The sequence below is a fragment of the Marmota monax genome, unplaced genomic scaffold (assembly GCF_021218885.2).
Source record: "Marmota monax isolate L192 unplaced genomic scaffold, Marmota_monax_Labrador192_F-V1.1 WCK01_AAM20220418_F8-fsc00038, whole genome shotgun sequence".
NCBI classification, from domain to species: domain Eukaryota; kingdom Metazoa; phylum Chordata; class Mammalia; order Rodentia; family Sciuridae; genus Marmota; species Marmota monax.
In genome coordinates, this window is record NW_026692498.1 from 719,600 (window position 1) to 743,784 (window position 24,185).

Sequence of the window (24,185 nt, forward strand, 5' to 3'; positions counted from 1 at the left end):
CCCTCTGGCTCCAGCAAACACTCGAGGTCCAAGCAGCCACCTGCTGCCCCAAACTCACACATGCTTCTGGCTCAGCAGCTGGCTCCACACCTCCACCACAAAGCCATCAAAATGCTGGTTCTGAAAGAAACAGAATCAATGAGGAGAAAGACCCAAGAGGGACAGGTGAAAAGACAGAACTCCCACCTTATCCAACGGCAAAGTTACAACCTAGTCACCCACGAGGCAAGGTCCAAGGCTAAACTGCACACCCAGAAATCCCTCTGAAGGGGGCAGGAGGGGGACCCCCACAGGAGTCAGAAGCAGGACTTGGCACCCTGCATTCTGTTTATCCAGGATCTTCTGTCCCTGCACCAGAGCATACAAGCAGCCGGTGGAGATGGGCTCCCTCCAAGGGACTCAGGCTCTGACCAAAGGAAGCTTCCTGGCCCTGAAGACAAGTCTCCCACCCTGGGACCCCCAGAGGATCCCTGTGTTCAAGAGGGAGCATGGGATGTTCTGGAGTGGGCTGACATTGTCCTGCCTGGAAGACCTGGGTTGCACTAGAAGGTGCTTAAGAAGAAATCCAAGCAAGAGGAGCCCAGTGGAGGCCCTGTGGGAGTCCCAGTCAGAAGGAAAGGCCAGGAAGACACAGCAGCTGGTGTGGGAGGCAGGAGCTGATCTGAGAGGTGGGGTGGGTTTGGGAGGCACAACCTTCTCTGAGAGAAAGAGACCATCTGAGGAGGCAAGGCCTGGCGGGGAGAGGCAGGGCCTTCTGGGGGTGAGGCCTGGTGGCCTGTGAGGACAGCATACAGGTCTCACCTTTGCCACCTGGACCACAGTCTTGCTGAGCTCTTCTATTTCATCTTCATTGTCTAGGACGTTGCGGAAGTCATCGTAAGTCCAGCCCTCAAACAGAAGCCGAGGTGCTGATGGGAGACACACACAGAGGTTGTGACCAGGAAACAATGAATTACACTCCTCTGCTTTTTATCCCCAATAAGGCGTCTTCTTGGGCCCCAGATCAGAATCAAAACTCAGTGATGGGAGGGGAAGCCATCCAAGGCAGATACAGCTCCAGCACGGACATCCCACACCCATGCAGGCTGGCAAGGGTGGGACACATCAGGGAAGGAGCAGGTGATGCTGCCAGTCCTCCTCCCTCACCAGCTCCCCTAGGGGCCTGCTTTCCAGGAAGGTGGCTGGACAGACTTCAGCTTTCTGGCTCCTGGCTGGTCTGTCCATAGCTGTTTCCAACTTCAATCTATCCTGATGGCTCCCACTGGCCCTGAGTACAGGTCCCCTCCTGGCCCTGCACAGGCCCCTGTGTCCTGCCCACCTCCCAGTCCCAGCCAAGACCCCCACATTCCTTCAGCTCAGCCCTGTTGCTGCTCCTGAGCCTTCCAGTGGAGTCTCTCCTCAGCCCAAGCCCCACACTCATACTCGGCTACCCCCGGGCACCTGCTGCTCACTGGAACATGTGGTGCTCCCTCACCAGCTGCGAGCTACAGGAGCTCCGGTGGAGCAGAGCCAATGTTGCCCTCAGGGACTCAATGCTGGACGGAGAAGGAAGGAAGAAATGGGAGGGAGAAGGGACAAAGCCACTGCCAAGGAAGCACTGGCCTTGGTGGGCTATGGCCCAGTGGGCAGGAGAGCCCAGGACTTGGGCTGGATCATGGGCCATAAATGCCAGGCTGTGGCTGGACTCAGAGCAGGAGGAGCGACCTACACTCACACAATGCAGTGAACTGGGTCCACAGAATCCCCTCCACCATGATGTGAAATGGATGTGGTTCCTGAACACTCACCTCCAGGCCTGCTGGACTCACCTATGTGTAGGCCCTTGGCATGCTTCCTGACAGCTCGCATCCATCCTATAGGACCGGATGGGACAGTAAGCACAGGGCCAAGAGATCCAGTCCACTTGAACTAGCTCTTCCCAGGTCCAGGGGTCACCCTGCATCACCCTCCTCCTCTAGTCTCACCTCCTCCTGATGGCCCCAGCTTCCAACCCAGCCTCTCCTGCCCCTGCAGAGCAGTCCTGAGCTTATTCTTCCTGAACAGAGATGGCTTTGAGCCAAGGGAACAGGTGGCCCTATCTTAGGCCATTCCAAGGGCCTGGGAACGTTAGGGCTGTTTCCGTGAACCAAAGGCAGCCAAAACCCAATGGGAATCCCTGGACACCAGCTAGAAACCACCAAGGGAGAGACAGAGCAAAGGAACCAATGGCCTGCACCCTCCACATCCCAGCAGCTACCTTAGCTGTCCTGCAGCCCACCTGGCACATGCTCACGTGCCTCAGATGTGCAAGGGAAGTCCTGCCCCATCATCCCCAGAACACTGAGGCAGTGCTGGATCTGCTCTGAGGCACTGACCAGTTATAACAGAGGGTCACACAATGGTGACCACCTCCTCCTGGCCCATTCTGCCCAACTCTGCATACCAGCCCACACCATAGGACTGCACTCTGGGCTCAGCAAACTCACTCCCACACACTTATATGCACACTCATGCTGACAGTCTCAACATTCATGGCACACACACCCAGTCACACATTCTCATGAGTCACGCGTGCCCACTTACAATCACACAGAGACACATTCTCACTCTCCTCATCCCTGGGATAAGCACAGGCAAGCAGGCAGTGTGAAAACCTTGGTCCACGTCGTGGAGGCCTGTAACCTCAAACATCTCACGGCCACGTCTCTTCAGCTGTAGCCAGACTGGTGAGATATGCGTGAACTTGCTCCCAAAGACCTTGGCAATGTCATACCCATGGCTGTTCCACTGGTAGAGAGAGGGGACAGCAGGCAGAGGACAGGTGAGTGCACACCTGCCTTGTGTGATTCTGTTTCTGGCTGCTCAGGTCATGCCTAAGGCCCACATCAACCCTGCCTGTGGTGATGGTGGGGCCCAGCACTCCGCGGAGTTGTTGGGACTGATGCCCATAGCCTGGCACCCTGGCAACAGCTCCTTTACCAGGGTGACTGTTGCTCTTCCTTACCAGCCCCATACACCCACGCTTCTGCAGGCTGGCAGCTGGGGCCAGACAGCCAGGGAGCACTGACCAGAGTCACTTGCAATCAGGAGGTGCAAGCCCCCATGAAATTCCCGGCACCCTTCACTCTGCCATCTCCAGGTTGGCATCTCTCCCACTTTGCCTCACAGCCCTGTCACCTGGGAGAAGACAGCAGGAGGTCTGCCTGCCATGGAGGATGGGGCAGCCCATCTGCACCTCAGGGCCTCCCTGTGTACCATGAGAACCCAACTTACCGGAGTGACATAACCTAGAACGTCTCCAGCAAAGTTTCGCTCCCGGGCCCTCGCCGAGCAGTAGCTGCGATGCTCAAGAACTACGACCTCAGCTTTGAGGTCCGTCACCACCAGACCCCGATCTTGGACAGGCTTATCTGCAAACTGAGTCTAAAAGGAAAGGAAGGGGAGGAAGCCATCACTCACTGTCCTGCGTGTAATGTAGCCTCCCAAGCAACAGCAAGCCCATCCTGTTTAGCCATGGACTGTCTCTGGACCAATGTGACTTGTTGACCTGGAGACCCTGCAGGTAGAGGGCACAGGCCAGTGGGCAACTCAGTCCAGAAGGGCTCTGGCCTTTAGAGAAGATGTGGTGGCTGTCAGGGGCTGTCCCTTGCTGGGGACTGAAGAGCAGACAGGAAGCTAGGGTGCCTCCATCCACATGATGATGGATAGTCAGTACCCACTTGGGACCTGAGACTCACCTGGGCGCAGGGCCATATATATTGAGGACATGCCAGGCACATGCCACCTCACTGACCAACTTTGTGCTCCCAACACAGGTCTTCTCCTACCTTGTGGCCACACCTCTTTCCCCTCCTCTGCTTCTAGAAGTTCTTCTTCTTTTTTTTAAATTTTTTTAGTTATAGATAAACACAATATCTTTATTTTATTTTTTTAATATTTATTTTTGGGTTGGACACAATATCTTCATTTATTTACTTTTATGTGGTGCTGAGGATCGAACCCAGGGCTTCGCATGTCCTAGGTGAGCACTCTACCGCTGAGCCACAACCCCAGCCCCTTTATTTTGTTTTCATTTATTTTTATGTGGTGCTCAGCATCGAACCCAGGGCACCACATGTGCAAGGCAAGCACTTTGTCACTGAGCCACAACGCCAGGCCCCTGTCAAAGTTCTTTTACAAGTTCTCGACTTGCCTGCTCAGTCCATACTCTAGGGCCCAGCTCACAACATCACCCCCATCATCATTCCATACAGGAATGACCCTGTAACTGCAGTCTGGCCAGAGGCATGGGGACTGCAGGAGCTGCTGGGACTGAGGGATAGGCTAGATGGGGACCTATCCTTGAGTTTATAATTCCTGGGACCATCCCAGAAGAACAGCACAACATCCCCAATACAATGCAGCTTAAGGGCATCAATATGAGAAAGAATAACCACCGTGAGACAGGAGTGCAGAAGAAAGATGGAAACTCATAGGGGACAGGCCCTGAATGGGCAGAGTGAGACACAAGACAAAGCCTGGCACCTCAGAACCTGGCTCCAGAGGTGGCAAACTCAGAGCCTTAGCCAGTAAAGTCCTAGAAACACACAAGCCACCTGCCTAGCATCCCACCCACCTGTCTACTGCTGGCTGGTCAGATGGCCACATGAGCAGCCATGCCCCTGCAGAGTCCTGATTCACAGAGTCCTGATTCCCAGCCAAACAGGAGAGACAGGAGTGTGAAGGGTCAGCATTGGCCAGTACGGTCGCCTCAAGTTCCCAGGTCATTCCTACCTTCTCCAACAGCGTCTTGGAAGCAGCTTTTTTGGCATCTGACTTTGACAGGGTAGTGTGCACAGAGCCACAGGCCAGAATAAGCCAGAGGATGTGAAGGAGCGTCTGCATGGTGAGTGTCACACGGGTCTAACCTCTGGGTCCAGAGGGCTGCAGAGAGAGAACACATGGAGACGATGGCCAGGAGAGCACAGGCCAGGCGCCACTCTGCTGAGGGGAGCATCCCTGGTACAGCCTGGGCCAGGACGGAGCCCAGCCTCTGCCAGCCCTGGCAGCTTGAGTCAGATCCCCAGCACTTCCAGGCTCCCTTGACTGGGCCACAGGTTCCTCACAGACACCCAGACAGCTCCATCACCACTGGCCACGGAGCCCTCCCCCTATTGCCCAAGGCTGCCCTGGCCACAACCAGCCACCTAATAGAATGTTGGTCCCCACATCCCCCTCAGATCCAAAGAAACCCTAGTCACAATATGAATGAAGGATAAAACAATGGAGCCACAGAAGGTACGGGAGAAAATACGAATACCCACAAAGTCTACCACATAAAAATGTAAATATTGGGGCTGGGGCTAGGGCTGAGCAGTAGCGCACTTGCCCGGCATGTGTGAGGCACTGGGTTTGATTCTCAACACCACTTAAGTAAAAAAAATAATAATAAAGGTCTATCAACAACTAAAAAAATATTCAAAAAAAAGTAAATCTTTAGCCAGGTACAGTGGCGCACACCTATAATCCCAGCAGCTCAGGAGGCTGAGACAGGAGTTCAAAGCCAGCTTCAGCAATAGAGGCACTAAGCAACTCAGTGAGACCCTGTCTCTAAATAAAATACAATAGGACAAGGGATGTGGCTCAGTGGTCGAGTGACCCTGACTTCAATCCCTGGTGTGTACACACACACACACACACACAAAAAAAAAAAATTATGTAAATCTTTAAAACCTGGGCATGGGCCAGGTGCGGTGATGCAAGCTTGTAATCCCAGTGGCTTTGGAGGCTGAGACAGGAGGATTGCGAATTCAAAGCCAGCCTCAGCAAGGTGAGGCATTAAGCAATTCAGTGAGACCCTGTCTCTAAATAAAATAGAAAATAGGGCTGGGGATGTGGCTCAGTGGTTGAGTGCCCCTGAGTTCAATCCTCAGTATCCCCCACCAAAAAAAAAAAAAAAAGCAAAAACTGGGAATGATGGCATGCATCTGTGGTCCCAGCTAGTTGGAAGGCTGAGACAAAAGGATCACTTCAGCCCAGGAGTTCAAGGTCATCCTGGGCAACACAAATTCCCATCTCAAAAAATAAAAGGAGGGGCTGGGGCTGGGGCTCAGTGGTAGAGCGCTTGCCTAGCATGCATGAGGCACTGGGTTTGATCCCCAGCACCACATAAAAATAAGAACAAATAAAAATAAAGGTATTTGTTCACCTACAAGTAAAAAGATACTTTAAAAAATTTTAAAAAATAAAAATAAGAAAAGGTGCAACTTTTATTTAGGAAACAAAAGAGCAACTTTAGAGTCAAATAAGCCAGAAAAACATATTCATAATATGCTTAAAAGGTTTTTGCCCATAACCTATCCACAATATGCAAAGAAATCTTGTAAATCAAGAATAAAAGCTGGGTGCACAGGTACATGCCTATAATCCCAGAAACTCAGGAGCCTGAGGCAGGAGGGTTGCCTCAGGGCAATTTAGTGAGACCCTGTCTCAAAGTAAAAATCAGAAAAAGGGCTGGGGACATAGCTCAGAGAGAGAGAGCACTTACCTGTTGTACACAGGCCTTGGGTGGAAACCCCAGTACTGCACATACACTGAAAAGCAAATACGCTGGCAATTAGGAATTGCTGGTCATTTTGCTATTTCTATACCTGTGTTTTGTGACTTTTTTCTGCAATAAACTCTTTTAAAAAATATTTTTAGTTGTAGTCAGACATAATGACTTTATTTTATTTATTTTTCAATGTGGTGCTGAGAATCTAACCCAGTGCCTGGCACATGCTAGGCAAGTGCTCTACCACTGATCCACAACCCCAGCCCTGCAATGAACTCTTATTAGTTGTACAGTTCATTTTTAGGTTCCAGGCAACCCCACCCTCTGGCCTTCACTCTGAGGGCGACTAAGCAACAAGTAGAGCCTGGTTGGGCAGCTGTCATAGGCTTCAGGACATTGGATATGCAGAAGCTCATCCATCTAGTCTCACACCCTCCAGAAGAGCTGAGAGGCTCGCACAGCCCAGGCAAAGGGAGGTGAGCAAGCTGGAGGCTGCGCTAGCCCACTGCCCAGCAAGTTGGAACACAACCTTCCCTGGAGGCCACAGGCACCTCTAACATCCAAGCCCAGGATGAGAAAGCTCCAGGAATACCAGGCCAGACAGGGAATGTCCATCAGGAGCTGCCAGAACCAGGCCCACCACAGTACCCACCCTCTCGTTCCTATGAACTCTTTGCCAGGGACCTCTTTTCACTTCCCTTTGCAGAGGAACATCTCCTGGGTAAGACCTACTGCAGCAACAAGCTTCCATCTTTGTCACTCAAAACAACCATGTTCCCAGCACAGAAGGGAAGTTCCCTACCTGAAATGTGGGCCACCGTGAATTATTTGAACTTCGAGTCTTCACTCAGCCTTGAGCCAGGGAAATTTAGGTTTGGCACTGTAAACTATTTTGTGGCTCCTCCCACTCAATGGATTGAGTGATGCATGAGAACTGGGCTCTCTCATACTTGTGTGTGTGTGTGTGACACTGGAGATTGAACCCAAGGCCTCATGCATGCGAGACAAGCACTCTACCAACTGAGCTATATCCCCAGCCCCCTCTCTCGTAGTTCTGGAATTGGGCATAACTCACTGGAAACTGGACAGCCCACCTCCTACCTTATTTGGCAAAGAACATTCCATTGAAAACCTTTGATGCTTCCTCCATATAAATAAAGCAAGCGCGGGCTCTCTTGCATGCTCTCTTTCCAGTGTGGAAACTTGATCCCTAAGAGCCAAGAGCCAACCCGTCCCATCCCCACTTTCTAAAATTACTTCCTGTGTCCTGTGGTTTCTTCTGTTTTCTCTCTTAGCTTTTATTCTGCAGCCAGCCCACTATATGCAGGGGAAACCCAAATTCCATCACCTGCCTGGGATGTGGGTAAGACTGGGAGGCAAGGAGACCCCATGGCCTTCAGGCTCTGAGGAACTAGGAAGGGAAGCTGAGGGTACAAAGAACAGCACGCAGTGCTTGTGGCCTTGGAGAAAGGCAACAATTGTTCTAAAAGTCATCACAGAGCCAGGTACATATGGTGGTGAAGCCTATAATCCCAGCTGCTCTGGAAGCTGAGACAGGAAGACTGAAAGTTCAAAGCCAGCCTCAGCAACTCAGTGAGGCCCTAAGCAACTTAATCAGATCTGTCTCAAAATAAAATGTGGGGGATGTGGCTCAATGGTTAAGCCCCCTGGGTTCAATCCCCAGTGCCAAAAATAAACAAAGAATAACTATGCTTGGTGCAGTGGCACATGCCTGTAATCCCAGCAGTTTGGGAAGCTGATGCAGGAGGATCATGTCTTCAAAGCCAGACTCAGCAAAAGTGAGGCAGTAAGCAACTCAGTGAGACCCTATCTCTAAATACAAAATAGGGCTGGGGATGTTGCTCAGTGGTCAAGTACCCCTGAGTTCTATCCCAGTACCTAAACAAACAAATAAATAAGAGCCATCACAGTTCTGAGATAAAAAAATCCAGGCCCACTCTAGATAGGGTGGAGGAGTGGGAGGGGAATTGAAGGGGCATGGGGTTAGAAATGATGGTGGAATGTGATGAACATCATTATCCAAAGTACATGTATGAAGACACAAATTAGTGTGAATATACTTTGTATACAACCAGAGATATGAAAAATTTGTGCTCTATGAATTTTAATGTATTCTGTCATATATAAATAAAAAAATAATAATTTTAAAAAAAAGAAAATCCAGGCCCAGAACACCTTCCATCGCTGGCTCCCCACCAGACCAACCCCTAATTTTAGCAAGAGAAATCAGAATCAAGGGGCAGCAGCCTCTTGCAGCCTTATCTCACCCTAACACTCTCACTGCTGCACAATTCTGTCCATGGGGAATTCTGTCCATGGAAGGGGGTTGGGGCAGACAGTCCATAATTACCCAGAGTTTGCCTGGCCAGGCTGAGACTGCAGCTCTCTTAGCTCCCAGGTATCCTTTTTTGCAGGGGAGAGTACAGGGATCAAACCCATCAGTTTCCTTTCTGAGCTCATCCCCCCAGCCCTTTTTTGTTTTGAGCCAGTGTCTTATTAGAGTTGCCCAGATGGGCCTTGAACTTGCAATCCTCTTGCTTCAGCCTCCCAAGTAACCAAACACCCATTTTTTACCCCAGTCCCTTCCATGATGAAAGAAGGAAATTGAGGAGAAACCATGCAAAAGGATGGCCTCCAGGGAAGTGATTACGAGTGATTGTCATGGTGTGCCCTGGTAACCACCATAACTTTGGGTCTCTTCTCTTCTTGCAGCCCTGCAAACCTGCAGCAGGGCCACTGCCCACCCACTTAGAGGTCCCTTTATCACATCCTTAACCCAATTTGATTTCACACCTTCAGGAAGGAAGGAAGAGAACGGGTGAAGCTCATATGCACCTGTGGAAGAGGAAGATGGACCTATCAGCTTCTGTACCCAGCCAGGGTACTGGGAGAACCAAACCAAACACAAAGCCAGGGCTGGTGCTACCGCTGACTGCCAGTAGCTGGTCAGTTGGCTGTGGGATGAAACACTGGGATGCAACCTGCCACAGTGCAGCAGTCGGGCAGTGATGCACATGTGAGGGAACATCCAGGCTGCTGCACCTCCCATGGCTCCCCACTGTCCACGGCTTGGATGCCTGGGAGGGCTAAATCTCCACTGTGCTCTTCACATTGGTGACTCCTGGGCTCTCCCACACAGGGCTTGTTTGTTTGGTACTGGGGATTGAATCTAGAGGTGCTTTACTACTGAGCTACATCCCCAGCCCTTTTTATTTCTATACTTTAGACAAGGTTTCATTAAGTTATCAAGGCTGGCCTCAAACTTACATCTTTCTGCCTCAACCTCTAGTTGTTAGGATTACAGGTGTGTACCACTGTACCTTGCTCACACACTGTGCTCCTGCATCAAACCATGATTCTTTCCCAAACACTAAAAACCCTCCTTTGGGCAGAAGGGCCTCCATAGTGTGGTGTGTTATGACACTGACTAATCCAAGTCTCAGAATCTGCTGTTTTAATAGACTGTTTTGGGGCTCTGAGCCCCAGGACACTGGAAGGACAGTCACAGGAGGGCTGATAGAAAGGAAGTACAGAGATTTTCAAATGCTTTTCATGCCAACCCACAGCAAGAAATGCACTAGTGCATGCATCTCACGTGTGCATGTCAGTTGTGCATGTGCAGAGTGAAAGAAGCTGATCAGTGTTCCTCAGATTGTATGGTACTACAGCATGAGATCAGCCTAAGGAGTAAAAATCAGCTTTTGGTTTTTTTTTTCTTTTTGATACTGGGGATTGAATTCAGGGGAGCCCTATGACTGAGCATTACTCCCACCCACCCCTTTTTACATTTTCAGATAGGATCAAAATAAACAAAATAATAGAGGCTAGCCACGATCCTCCAGCCTCAACCTCCTGAGTTTCTGGGATTACAGGCCTGGATCACGGTGCCAGGGCAAGTTGACTCTCAATAGAAATGCAGATCCAATGCCAAAAACACTGGGCCACGCCATGTTTTCACTTTTGAGCACAAATTGTGGAGCCAACCATGTTCTTATGGTGAGGACGGAGTGTATGCTATGCTTGGAAACGAAGGTGGTGTAAGAGGCAGAACGATAACGACCCCGGCGACATTTATTGACTTTGTGCTGCGTGCCAGGCCACAGCTCAGCACACAGGCACACTTGCTAGCACAGTTCACACGGGAGGAGACCCCGGGGCGAGGGGGACAGCCCTGCCCAGTGCTGGGGCCCAGAGCCATGGGAACACTACACTGAGGTGGCTCAAGGTCCGGTTCTGTCACCAGCCTGCTGCCCTTCACCTCCGAGGGCTGCAGTCTAGGGACCCGCAAAGCAAGGGCTGGCGCGTCGCCTCGGGTGTAGACATCTGCGGCCCCGATGTTCAAGGCATGGGGCTGCGCCCGGGGAGAGCCGGCGCGCCCGCCCAGCCCCGGGGCCACCGGCCCGGCCGCGCGCCCAAGACCGCCTGGTCGCACGCTCGCTCACAGGCCTCCATCGGCACCGCTGTGGCCGCCTCGGTCCTCTCTCGCCCACGCCCCCACTCCCCTTCCACGCCCGCTCCGCCGACTCGGCCACGCCGGCGCACACGCCTGCTCCCGGCGCTCGCGCTCCCGTACGCCCGCCCGCGTCGCCCGCGCCCCACAACCGTCTGGCACGGGAGGAGTCACTTCGCGGCAGGGCGGCTGAGGCCGTGCCAGGAGGAACAGGCGCGGCGGCCGCGGGGCTCACCTTCATGTCAGAAGCCGGCAGAGCCCTCGCGCTCGGCCGGAAGGCGCCGCGACGCGCCGGAAGCCCCGCCCACGGCCGCCCAGCCACGCCAGCCTCCGCGCCGCCGCGCACGGCACGCCGGGGCGGGGCGGGGCGGGGCGGGGCGGGGCGGGGCCTTGGCGCGAGGGGTGGGCCCAGGAGAGTGGGCGTGGCCGGTGCCTGTTCAACAGGGAAAAAAATTTGACCCGCGTCGTGGCGATCCCCTGTGACAGGTTTTGACCGGCTAGTACCCGACACGACGTCTGGGGACCTAGGGGGCTTGGGACTCCAGGGCCCTGCCCGGACTCGACGGCACCCCAGGCCCTAAGCGGCCAGTTCCACTGTCTCGCCCACCTCCCGCAGTCTTCCCGCCCGGTCTTCCTCCAACCCCTCCCCTCGTGGCCGCCTGGAACCGGGCCTGGTTGAGCGCGTCCCGGTCAATTCCAGGGCCCACGGTGCCCGCTGCGGAAGGGACGCCCTGTGGCCTCGTAAGCCCTGCCTGGGGATGGCCCCAGTCGAGGAAACTCCCGCTCTCCCCGTCCTCCTCGGCCAAGCCTCTCCGGCGGGCAGCCCGAGGCGACGGGAGCACCGCGGCCTGCTTCAGCCCGGGGACCTGCCATTGGTGCCCGGGGACTGGCCCGCTCCCCGGCCCGGCCCTTCCCGGGGTTCCCGGGGGTTCCTGGGGGTTCCCGCAGAAACCGCCACACACACACCCCGCCACACACACCCACAACCCCCCAACCACACACACACACCCCGCCACACACACCCACAACCCCCCAACCACACACACACACACCCCGCCACACACCCACAACCCCCCAACCACACACACACACACCCCGCCACACACACCCCGCCACACACACCCACAACCCCCCAACCACACACACACACACACCCCGCCACACACACCCACAACCCCCCAACCACACACACACACACCGCCACACACACCCACAACCCCCCAACCACACACACACACACACACCCCATCATACACACCCCGCCACACACACCCACACACACCCCATCATACACACCCACACCTCACACCCACACGCACACACCCCGCCACACACCCACACCCCGCCACACACCCCACACACACCCCATCGTACACACCCACACACCCCGCCACACACACCCCATCATACACACCCACACACCCCGCCACACACACCCACACACACCCCATCATACACACCCCACACACACACACACCCCGCCACACACCCACACCTCACACCCCACACCCCGCCACACACACCCACAACCCCCCAACCACACACACACACCTCACACACACCCCGCCACACCCCCCACACACACACACCCCGCCACACACCCCACACCTCACACACACCCCGCCACACACACCCCACACACACACACACCACCCCCACACACACCACATACTCCCCAAACACCGGGGCCAAGTCCTGGTGCACTGTGTGGCTACTTCCCCATTCAGAGTCTTCATGAGCTGAGCTTTTCTCTCTTTTTCCTTTCCAATAAGGTTCCCTTCTTTCCCTTCCCCATATTCTCTGCCAACTGTCCCCCAAGTCTTTCCAGAGCGGCCAGGGCTGGATGTGTGTGCTGAAGGTCATGCAACAAGTGCTTTCCTGGTGTCCAGCGTGCCCAGCACCGTTGGCACATGGTGAACCCAAGTTGGGCAGAGCTCTAGAGAGGGCCCAGTGAGCTGTTCTGGATGTCCTGAGAGTTGTGAAGTTCACAGATCTCTTAAGTGGCAAAGGCAGTTATCCTTCTTGGGGTCCCACTTGAGGTCAGAGTCCTTTGAGCTACAGAATTGCAGAATGCACTCGGAGTGCACCTGGGTCTGCCTTGCAGGCCTCAGGAACAGAGGGAGGGAGGAGCAAGGAGGCCAGGAGCAGCCCCGGCTGCAGAGCTGTTCCCAAGGCCTGTTGGCTTGCCTCCCAGCTCCCTGGAGCTGGCATCAAGGGGCCACAGGTCCCTGGGGTGAAAACGGGTTGCTTTCAGTGGATACCCACCCGCCCACCTAAGGATAGAGGCTACGGAAGCTGTGGAATGAGGCCTAAGAGAGCCAGAGCCAGGGCACCGGCATTTCTGGGTTGAGCGGTGCTGAAGGAGGGCTCATCGCTGGCCTGACTTCATCTGTCCAACTGTGTTTTCCTTCTGAGCCACTTTATCCTGTGGTCATCTTGAATTCCACGAACCACAGGTCTGCTCGATAAGCATCTTTATGACAAGGAATGGAAACTACCTCCGAGTACCTGGAACCTTGGAGAATAGATCATCCCATGATTGCTCCTTAGGCGGAACGATTGCCCTTGCCCGATGCTGGAATGGAGACTGCCCCCCAAGCAAGAGCAATCATCCCAGGAGGGGAAGAGATCATCCCTTCCAGATGACAACCCTCTCAGTGTTTCACAGAACCAATTCTGGGATAACAATCACCAGACCATGGCTGACCAAAGACCTACTCTGCCAGTGATGCAGAGACCCTGCCCGGCCAGCCTCCAAGCACCCTTGCCTTTTTCTATGAAATCTCAAAGACCTTGCATATTGGGACAGGTGACTGAGCCAGGTCTGTTGGGACTCCTAGAGCTGGGGTCTTCAGCCTAGGACTCTGATAACTAAACCTGAACATGTTTGGTAGAGCACTCTCGGATTTTAATCTGTTTGAGTTGTTGAGATTCCTCAGATTTTGTTGTCAATTCTGATGACCTTAACCATGGATATTTAGTGTAAATTTAATTCAGCTTGAAATGTTGAAAATGTTTAATTAACTGAATTTGTAGATGGGACCAAATGTCATCCAGAGGCTCCTTAAAAATGACTATAAAGGGGTTGGGATTGTAGCTCAGTGGTAGAGCGCTTGCCTAGGATGTGTGAGGCACTGGTTTCCATCCTCAGAACCACATAAAAATAAGTAAATAAAGGTATCATGTTCATCTACAACTAAAGAAAGAAATAACTATAAAGTTTCTCCAGTTGCAATGGCACGGTCCTGTAATCCCAGGGACTCAGGAGGCTGAGACAGAAGATCACAAGTTCAATCAAGGCCATCCTCAGCAATTTAAAATTAAAAAGTGTGGAAGGTGTTGAGCACCGCTGTGTTCAATTCCAGCAATGAGAAGAAGAAGAAGAAGAAAAAAAGATTGTAAAGCTTTTTAGATTTACAAAGGGAATAGCAAGGTTTATAAAATTACATTTAGTTAAAGAGTGTGTGTGTGTGTAAATAACTGGGAATTGGACTTTTAATTTTTTTTTTTTTTTGAGAGAGGGTCTTCAAATATTGACCAGGCTGGTCTCAAACCTATGATTCTTCTTCATGAGACTAACTGAGTAACTGGGATTACAGACCTGCTCCTGGCTAAGAAATTGTTTTTGATGAGGCAGGTGGATCACAAGTTCAAGGGCGACCTGGGCAATTTAGCAAGACCCTGTCTCAAATAAAATAAAAATGGACTGGGGATGTAGCTCAGTGGTAAGACACTTACCTCGCATGTGTGGTGCCTGGTGTTCAATTCCCAATACCCTAAAAAAAGAAACAAAGAAAAAAGTTGGGTTTGGAATTTATGACTCAGTAACCCAAACCTTAATTATTTAACCAAATCCTAACAATTTAGCCCCCTTGTCCAGAAAGTAAGCCAGCCCTCTGCCCCATTTCCCAATCCTCAGTATATAGTGCCTTGGCCAAAGTCCGAACTCAGGGCCCTCCGAGGCAGTCCTGCTTGCCCTCGCCTGTCGGCAATGGGCACTGGAGTACAGGCCAGGACAGAGTGGCCTCTGTGGACCTGCAGAGAAAAGACTTTCTGCTGCCGACTGAATCCCTGCTCCTGCTCTGGGGTCACCCCACCCTAGTGCTCCTGGCCAGCAGATGTCCCCAGTCTGAGCCTGCCTCTTAGGGACAGCCTCAGGGTGTCTCTGAGTTGCTGTGGGAGCTAGATGGTAGCCAGCACTCTGAAGCCACTGGCACTGCTTGTTGGAGGTGCTTTGGTGGCTGTCTGGCTCTGGGGCAGAGTTTGTGTCTCCCCGGGCTTGCCAGTGTCCCTGAGTGGGGCCAAGGTGGGGTCCCCAGCCTTGCAGGTGGCTTGGGCTATTCCTCTCTTGCCAAGTCAGGATAAGCAAGGCCCTTCCCAGTATTGACAGCCCAGTGACTCTATCTTGTTTTAACCAAAGGCCTTGACTGGGTCATCTGGAGGGCAAGACACAAGCCACTATTGTTGAGACATTCCAATTTAGAGGACAGAAGTCCAGGAGGACAGACATACCCCAGGATTCCCTGCTGCAGAGTCATCCCCACTTGTGCACAGAGACATCCTCTCTAGGTGCTGGGATAAGCAGATTCAGGCAAGAAGGAAGGAGGAAGTAGGCACATTCACGTGCAGCGGAAGCTTCCAGATGGAGCTCCAGGGCCAGCACAGCAGATTTTCTGTCTGTGTCCTTTGTGTGGGCCCCACTGGCCCCACTGTCCTTGGCCAGAGTGACAGCTGTGGGTGTCTGGCCAGCAGCCAGGCAGGCGCAGAGCCCTGGGGTGGGTGTCTGTGACAGTGTGTGGCCCCACACTGTGTTTGTCCTTTGCAAGGATCTGTGTGCTTCAAGGCATCTGCTGTGGGTTTGATGCTTCTCAGTAACCCCAAACCAACATAAAAACCCTAAAAACAAAAGGAGGAGCATACATGTAGCATGAAGGTCAAAGAGGCAGCGCTTCTCAGTAGCTATTTGGGTGCGATGCCATCCCCTCCCCCCAAGATTGTGCAAGTTCTACCCCTGGTACCAGTGATTGTGACTTCATTGGGAACAGTCTCTGTGGATGTCATCAAGATAAGGATCTTGGAGATTATCCTGGTTTAGGGTGGGTGCTTAATCCATTGACTGCGGTCTTTGTAAGAGGAAGGAGAGGAAGATTTGAGACACACAGGTAAGAAGGCACGCGAGGCCGTGGCTGGAGATGGGGTCACTGTCTTCATGCCCAGGAATGCCAGGGAAACAGAGGTGGGAGGGCACAGTGCACACAGACTCTCCCCACGCTTCTAAAAGGACCCTGCTCAGCTGACTGAACTGAGGGAATAAATTCCTGTTGTTTGTCACATCTGGTTTGTGTCACTTATCAAATCAGCCCCAGGAAATGCCTTCATCTGTGTTGAGAGACCTAAAGTGACATTTTCAGCATGTTTTCTTTCCTAAAGTTGTTTTTTTCAGGCGTATCTTAAAAATGACACGTATTCCATCAGCTCACCCCGCTGGGCCCTTAGAAGAAGGAGCCAGGGGTGAGTGCCCTGTGTTGGCGTGGACGGGAGGTGGACACTAGCCCAATATGGAAACACTTGCTACGAGAATCCCCAAGCCAGGGAGGCCTGCCAGGTGGTCGTCAGCAGGCTCCAGGCCTGGCTGGCCTGGCCTGAGCCCTCGCAGGGAGTTTGGGGGCCGTGGAAAAGCGGAGGCCTGAAGTGGCACCCTCCTAGGGAGAGGTAGGATCTTCAGAGCTGTCTCCTCAGCACCTCTCCTGGCTCCTGTCACCAGTTACATTGGTCTTGTGGCTTGGGCCCTGATGGGGGAGGGACACATGACCATTTCCTGACAGTTGATGGTGTTGTTGAGACTGGAGTGGTACTGATGACAAGGATGACAAGACAGGAAACAGACCCCTGGGCCCCTGGAAACATCAGTGACACAGCCCTGTATTGTTCTTGGTGTTCCTCTTGCACCCTCAGGCATGGTAACAGTTAGGATCTAAGTTTGGCTGGGTAGAACACAGCCCCCAACAATAGTGACACAAATACCAGCTCTTCTAGGCCCTGTGGCAATGGACAGCTGGTACTTATCCTCATGGTCCGAGATGGAGTTCCTGCTATCAAAACCAGGCTCCCAGTACGGGGAAGAGGGACAGGGTGGTGACTCAAAATTATGCCCCAACGTGTGCAAATATCATCTCTATTGTGGCCTAAATTGTGTCTTTGAAAACTTTTATATCAAAGTCCTACCCCAGTACTTCAGAATGTGTCCTTATTTGGAGACAGGGTTGTGGCAGATGAGGTCACTAAGTGAGGTCACTAGTTCAGATGAGGTTACTAAGGTGGGTCCTGATCCCAAATGATGATGTCCTTATAAGAGGAGACTGGGACACAGACATGTACTTTTTTTTTTATTTTTTACATATAGTTTTAGTTGTTGATTGACCTTTATTTTATTAATTTATTTATATGTGGTGCTGAGAATAGAACCCAGTGCCTCACACATGCTGGGCGAGTGCTCTGCTACTGAGCCCCAGCCCCAACCCAGGAAACATAGTTTTTATTCTGGGGATTCATACGCCAGATCAGCTGAATGATTACAGGAGGAAGGCAGTAAGAGGAATTGGCCAGCCATCTCTGCCATTGGCAAATGTGTCCTCCGGGTATAGCTACTTCCTGCTCAGCGGGTCCTGTTGGTGTAATGACTATGGGATGATGCAATGACCCAAGTCCTCAGGAATCAGGCTGCTGCAGGGAGGCAGCTCTCTGTGGCTCTTAGAGCCATTTCCAGGTGTGCTGTACCTGCTGAGCAAAGCAGTGTTCCTGTCACTCTCCACCTATTTGAGGTGGCTCTGCTGCTGCTGGTTTCTTAGGTTCCATCCCTACCCTTTAGGAGACACAGTTCTGCCACCCGAAAACTATATTTCCCAGACCTCCTGGCAGCTCAGTCTCCCCAATGGATGAAATTCTAGCCAGTGGGGTGTGGGTAGAAGAGACTGGAAAACGATCCTGTTTGCAACTTGAGTAAGAAGAGTGTTTTTCTGCCTTCTTTCTTTTCCCCTTTCCTCTGACTGCGGCAAGGACAGGTGGGTCATTTACCTGAACCCAGAACCCACAGCCACCTTACTAGCTGGCCACTTTGGATGAGTGGGTGTTCCAAAAGGGAGCAGTAAAACCCTCTCATCACTAGCTTGTTGTACAGCTTGGTTTCTGCCCGTACATCTGAGAGATCACCTGTGGGCCTGAACTGACCTGGCTTACTGTGGGAGGAAGGGCTGGACAGCGGCTTCCCCCAGGACCTCCAGCAAGGGAGCAAACAGTGATTCAGGACACTTTACATGCCCACTCCTGCAGACTGGCAGGCAGGGGAGTGAAGGGTGAGTGTGCAGCACACCCGCTCCATGCAGGTGTCTGAGAGTGGTAGAAGCTTGACTCTGGGCTAGTCCAGGATTTGGCAACTGGTACCACACACCAGAACTGCCTAGAGTGCCTTAAAAAACCAACACCCTGGTTGTACCCCTCCTGTCAGAACCACTGAGGGTGGGGGCTGGAGCCAGTACCAACTGGTCTGTGTGCACACCAAGTACTTAGCCAGTTCTACCCCAGTGTCCTTCCTCCCTGCCGAGAAGCCAAGGAGGAGTTCTTACTGCTGCTGAGCATGCTGATTCCAGCTCCATTACCATGGTGACAGACCCAGGCCAAAGTGGCATCTCTCCTCTGACCCCTAAGTCTCCTCTCTGAGCAGTGGACTGATTGGCAACCAAGGCTCCCAGGAACCAGTGAGCTGCAGCCTGGAGTCCTGTTACTCCTGACTACAGGTCTCTGCTGAGTTTTACTGATAAATCACCAGGAAAGACAACTTGAGGACTAGGCTGTTATGTTACCCTGAGGCCTCTCCCTGCTCAGGAGTGCCTGGCTCCCATTCTTCAAGGCACTGGGATCTGTGTCCTGACCTGCCTCTGGAAATCAGGCGAGTAATGCTGCCCCCCCCCCCCCCCCCGCAATGGAGATAGAACCCAGGACCTTGCGTATGTCAAGCAAGTGCTTTACCAGCGAGCTGCATCTCAGATCTTTTTTCAAATTTTATTTTTGAGACAGTGTTTTGCTGAGTTGCTCAACATATAATTAATCTTATGGACAACATTATATTCTTATATTCTTGTAGTTGCTATTTTCCTGCCTCGCTGAGCTAACAGGTGTGCACCACTGGACATGACTAAACTGTTTTGACAGTGTAGCAATGAGGGATGTCTGCTGCCTGACTTGGCTCTGCTGACCCAGATGCCTGGTGGGTGTCCCAAAGGACAGAGCTGCTGACTAGGCCTGCTCTCTTAGAATCTGTCCCACACAACCTAGACTTTTGCTGACATTAACTTGACTTCCTGTGATCCTGGAGGAGCCATGTCTTCCAGCCTCAGAGAGGGTCTCTGAAACCTGACTCCTAGGTCTTAAGGGCTGGGGCTGTGTGTGAAGGATCTTGAGAAGTGGGGGTGGGAATCTCTGGTTATCCCACTTCCCCATCCCAGCTTCCTGGGCCCCATGCTTGCCTCACCAGCACTCCAGCTTCCCTGTAAGATGTCCGGGGAGACAATGCATTCAATGTGGCTATTATGCAACTGTCTTGAATCCAGTTCCATATGGCTCTGGGCTCCCTTAGTTCTGTGGCTGTGAGACATGAGATGTGTACATCAAGATAGCTTTTTGCCCCAAGAAGAAACAGTAGGAGCTTGGGTTCATTAATCTTCAGGCAGTCAGGCTTCATAATAAATGTGTAAATATACATATATACACATACATACACACATATGAATACAAACATGTAAATACACATACGTATATATAAACACATATACATGTGTATATCCCCAGCCCTTATTTATTTATTTATTTATTATTTTGAGACAAAGTCTTGCTAAGTTGCTTAGAGCCTAGCTAAATTGTTGAGTCTGGCCTTGATCTTGCAATCCTCCTGTCTCAGCCTCCTGAGTCACTGGGATTACAGGCATGGGCCACTGTGCCCAGCTCTAGCTCCATTTGAACAACCCACTTGCCTACCTTTGGGTTCTTGAATTCCTCATGCCTGCAAACTGTGCCTGGCAGAGAGTCTGATCTTCCCTGGGCATGTTATTCCTGATGACTACAGAGGTAGCCACTAACTCTGAGGACTGCCACAACCCTGTCTCCGAACATGCATGGAGCTCAGGGTTGCAGCCTGGATCAGATGGCTAATCCCAATTTTCTGTAAGGGTCATTGTCTGTAATTCACTGTCAATCATGGAGATTGTGTAATCCGTGGGCTATTTGTAAAACTGACAGTAGGCCTAAGCAGGTCCAGGTGTGCATACTTAACCAACAACACAGGAGCCACGTGTTTGGGATGCCCAGCCCTACTGTGATCTTTTCCTTCATGATGTGAGCAAATCTTGAGCCTGCAGAGTCCTTCCAACCCAGTGGCCATGACCCATGATGAAGGAAAGGGCTATCAGCTTCACCATGCCCTTGGGAACAGTACTGTGACCTTGATGCTAAAATTCAATAAAGATCCAGCTCAGATAATTTAAGAAAAGCACTGTACACTATGGAAGATGGCCTCTTCCTCAGGAAGGCTCCAGCAGACTGAGGCCCCAGGCTTACTTGCATGGCTGTGAGGGTAAATGTGCTGGCAGAGGTGGGGGTCTTTTGTATGGTCACCTGTCAGGCCCTCTGCGACACACTGTGTAGACAGGAAGACAATTGTGGGAATTTCAGAGTCAGTATTAAAGAGAGGTGTGGGAGACCAATGTCGCATATGACAGAGTCACTCCCGGCTGGGTGACTGAGGCATCAGGTAGCAGAAATGCCACTAGACTACCCCGCCCTTCTTGGGTTTGAGGACGGTGTCTTTGTGTATAGGCCTGTCTCTCCACAACCCCACCTGACCTTGCAACACTGCCCCCCTTGATCTTCATTGGATGGGATTTTCCCCAGAATTTAGAGTTCCCCAATAAAAGCCCACTCCAAAGTGTGTGTGTGTGCGCGCGCGCGCGCGCACGCTCCTGCGTGCTCTCTCTCTCCCCCTGTCTCCCCCCTCCCTGTCTCCCCCCTCCTCTCTCTTCTTTTTTTTTTTTTTTTTTTGAGAATTTTTTAATATTTATTTATTTTTTTAGTTCTCGGCGGACACAACATCTTTGTTTGTATGTGGTGCTGAGGATCGAACCCGGGCCGCACGCATGCCAGGCGAGCACGCTACCGCTTGAGCCACATCCCCAGCCCCTCCTCTCTCTTCTTCTCTCTCTCTCCCCCTCTCCTTCTCTCTCCCCCCTCTCTCCTTCTCTCTCCCCCCTCTCTCTCCCTCTTCTTCTCTCTCCCTCCTCCCTCTCTCTCCCCTTCCCTCCCTCCCTCTCTCTCTCCCCCCTCCCTCTCTCCCCCCTTCTTCTCTCTCTCTCCCCCCTCCCTCTCTCTCCTCCTCCCTCCCTCCCTCTCTCTCCCCCTCCCTCCCTCCCTCTCTCTCCCCCTCCCTCCCTCCCTCTCTCTCTCCCCACTCCCTCTCTCTCCCCCTCCCTCCCTCCCTCTCTCCCCCCTCCCTCTCTCCCCCTCCCTCCCTCCCTCTCTCTCTCCCCCTCCCTCTCTCTCCCCCTCCCTCCCTCCCTCTCTCCCCCTCCCTCCCTCCCTCTCTCTCTCCCCCTCCCTCCCTCCCTCTCTCTCCCCCTCCCTCCCTCCCTCTCTCTCTCCCCACTCCCTCTCTCTCCCCCTCCCTCCCTCCCTCTCTCCCCCTCCCTCCCTCCCTCTCTCCCTCTCCCTCCCTCTCTCTCTCCCCCTCCCTCCCTCCCCCTCTCCCCCCTCCCTCTCTCTCCCCCCCCCTCCCTCCCTCTCTCCCCCTCCCTCCCTCCCTCTCTCCCCCTCCCTCCCTCCCTCTCTCTCTCCCCACTCCCTCTCTCTCCCCCTCCCTCCCTCCCTCTCTCCCCCCTCCCTCTCTCTCCCCCTCCCTCCCTCCCCCTCCCCCCCTCCCTCTCTCTCTCCCCCTCCCTCCCTCTCTCCCCCCTCCCTCTCTCCCCCCCCCTCCCTCTCTCCCCCTCCCTCCCTCCCTCTCTCCCCCTCCCTCCCTCTCTCCCCCTCCCTCTCTCTCCCCCTCCCTCCCTCCCTCTCTCTCTCCCCCTCCCTCTCTCTCTCCCCCTCCCTCCCTCCCTCTCTCCCCCCTCCCTCTCTCTCCCCCTCCCTCCCTCCCTCTCTCCCCCTCCCTCCCTCTCTCTCCCCCCCTCTCCCCCCCCCCCCCCCCCATCTCCCTCTCTCTCTCCTCTCCCGTAGATCCTCACTCCCCAGCTGGGGAGCTTGAGGCAGAGAGCAAGAGGAGCCGTCCCAGGCAATCTTGTGGCATTGCTCTGAGCTGGGCACAGGCACATCAGGGTTCCTGGGGCTGCCTGCCCCGCATGCTCATATGCTGCACAGGTGCTCTTGTGTCAAGAATTGGCCCTGCATATTTTCAGGGTTGGGGAAGGAAGACTTCAGAGGAAGGGTTATGTGAGTGTCCAGCGGGCCTGGAGGGGGCGCGACCTGGGGAGAAGCCTCCCAGGCCCACTTCCTCTGCTCTGGACAGGAGGTGGATGTGGGAGGATTAACACACTGGTGTGAGGGTGAGGACCCTGAGTCTCCCCTTCTTCTGGAGGTTTTTTTTTCCTGGCTTAGCTCTTTGTCTGTCTTGGAAGGTGGTGAACTTGGCTGTCTTTTCGGTATTGAGCCTGTCACAGCTTGCTTTTCCCCAGGGCCCTGGGGCCTCCGAGGTGCCTGGTACATGGACGGCCCTGCCCTTTCTCCTCCTGGCCAAGCTCTACCCAGACCTAACCTCTCATGGGGACTGTGGAAGTGAGCCAGGGTGGGGACAAAGGTCTCACAGGTGGGTCTGGGACAATTCCAGATACAGGGCCAGGAAAACTCCTGAGGAGGGAGCTTTCTCTCCAAACCATCTGGCTTCAGAGAGGAGCAATCGGCAGGGCCATCTGCTCTCCAGAGTCCCTGGGGGTCGGTGCCGAGCCAAGGCCAACCAAGCAGGGCTTCTGTACAGCGGGTCCACAGGGGCCATCAAGGCAACAGTGGCAAAAAGCCTAACTGGTCCCCGAGGGTCTGGCCTCAGGACAGCGGCCACAGTGCGGGAATGCAGTCTCTTTTCAAGCCTCAGTGTCCCCATTTGAAGGGAAGCCGGTACGTGGAGCAGCGCATCCTTAGCCCCGCTCTCCGCAGCCTGACCAGCTCCAGGCGGTCCCGCGGCAGGTGTCGCTGGCGCCCCCAGTTGGGTGTCCCCAGCACTGTCCACGTTGGTGCGGCAGCGCGACGCGCGCAAGACTCGTCTGCACCCGGGGCGCGACCTAGGGCGGCTGGACAACGCCCCAGGCCGGCCCGCCTCCTCATGGATCCCCGCGGGAGCCAGAACCAGTGGCGGCCGCACCCCGCGCGCCGGCTCCCGCGTGCTCGACCCCGCATCGCGGACACGCGCACGCCACCTCCTCAGCGGCGCCGCCGTCCGTCGCCGCGCGCGTGCGTGCGTGCGCGTGCGCGGCCCTGAGAGCGGCGCTCAGGCCCCGAGGCGGCTGTGGCAAGGCGGCTCCGCGCTCCTGCGCTCCTGCGCTCCTGGGCGTCCGCGGCCCTCGGCGGCCTTGGCGTGACTGCCGCCCGCCCGTCCGCGCGCCCCGCTCCTCCTGGGCCCGCCGCCCAGGCCGCTGCCGGGGCCCGAAGATGCCGGCCGTGTCCAAGGGGGACGGGATGCGGGGCCTGGCGGTCTTCATCTCGGACATCCGCAACTGTGAGTGTCCGGCGGGCCTGGGGGGCGCGGGCCGGGGGGCAGACCTGGCGGCGGGGCCCGGGGTGCGAGTGTGAGGCGGCGGCGGGCCGGCGTGCGGGAGGGGGTCTGCGGGTGCAGATCTGGCGGTGGGACGAAGGTCTGTCTGGTCGGGGTGCGGGAGCGGGGTCGAGGTTGCGATTGGGGCGAGGGTCTGAGGACCTGGCGGTGGGGAGGGTGCCGGTGCCAGGCTTGGGTTGGGAGGCCGGGGATTGCCAGGTGGGGGTTCAGACCGAGGCTCGGTGTGGGGACCGTGACGCGGGGCCGGGATCTGAGGGGTGGGCGGTATTGCAGAGGGGCTTCCGGCCAAAACGCCCCTCCCCAGCATGATGTCATCTCGGCCTTTCTAGTAATGCAGCGCGTAACCCAGCCTTTTTCAAAGTAGCGTGGATTTTCGCTCCGGGCACAGAATCCAGAGA

General features: G+C 54.1%; 2 protein-coding genes across 12 annotated transcripts in view; one reads left to right on the forward strand and one right to left on the reverse strand.

The window, feature by feature from the left end:
• Chid1 (chitinase domain containing 1) overlaps nt 1–11,300 on the reverse strand; it is a 34,497-nt gene extending 23,197 nt beyond the window's left edge. For 2 of the 8 annotated variants that reach the window (XM_058579325.1, XM_058579328.1), the window contains exons 1-8: nt 11,218–11,296; nt 6,506–6,551; nt 4,753–4,902; nt 3,253–3,402; nt 2,634–2,766; nt 1,788–1,853; nt 802–908; nt 59–120 (exon numbers count right to left, since the gene is read on the reverse strand). In XM_058579325.1, the coding sequence (XP_058435308.1) occupies nt 59–120; nt 802–908; nt 1,788–1,853; nt 2,634–2,766; nt 3,253–3,402; nt 4,753–4,863 (629 nt within the window). In that variant the 5' untranslated portion in view covers nt 4,864–4,902; nt 6,506–6,551; nt 11,218–11,296. Of the gene's footprint in view, nt 1–58; nt 121–801; nt 909–1,787; nt 1,854–2,633; nt 2,767–3,252; nt 3,403–4,752; nt 4,903–6,505; nt 6,552–11,217 lie in introns of all 8 variants that reach the window. The other 6 variants (XR_009226818.1, XM_058579330.1, XM_058579327.1 and 3 more) reach the window with 6 other exon arrangements.
• Nucleotides 11,301–23,560: 12,260 nt separating this feature from the next.
• Ap2a2 (adaptor related protein complex 2 subunit alpha 2) overlaps nt 23,561–24,185 on the forward strand; it is a 70,511-nt gene continuing 69,886 nt past the window's right edge. For 2 of the 4 annotated variants that reach the window (XM_046444688.2, XM_046444689.2), the window contains exon 1: nt 23,565–23,730. In XM_046444688.2, the coding sequence (XP_046300644.1) occupies nt 23,664–23,730 (67 nt within the window). In that variant the 5' untranslated portion in view covers nt 23,565–23,663. Of the gene's footprint in view, nt 23,731–24,185 lie in introns of all 4 variants that reach the window. The other 2 variants (XM_046444686.2, XM_058579309.1) reach the window with 2 other exon arrangements.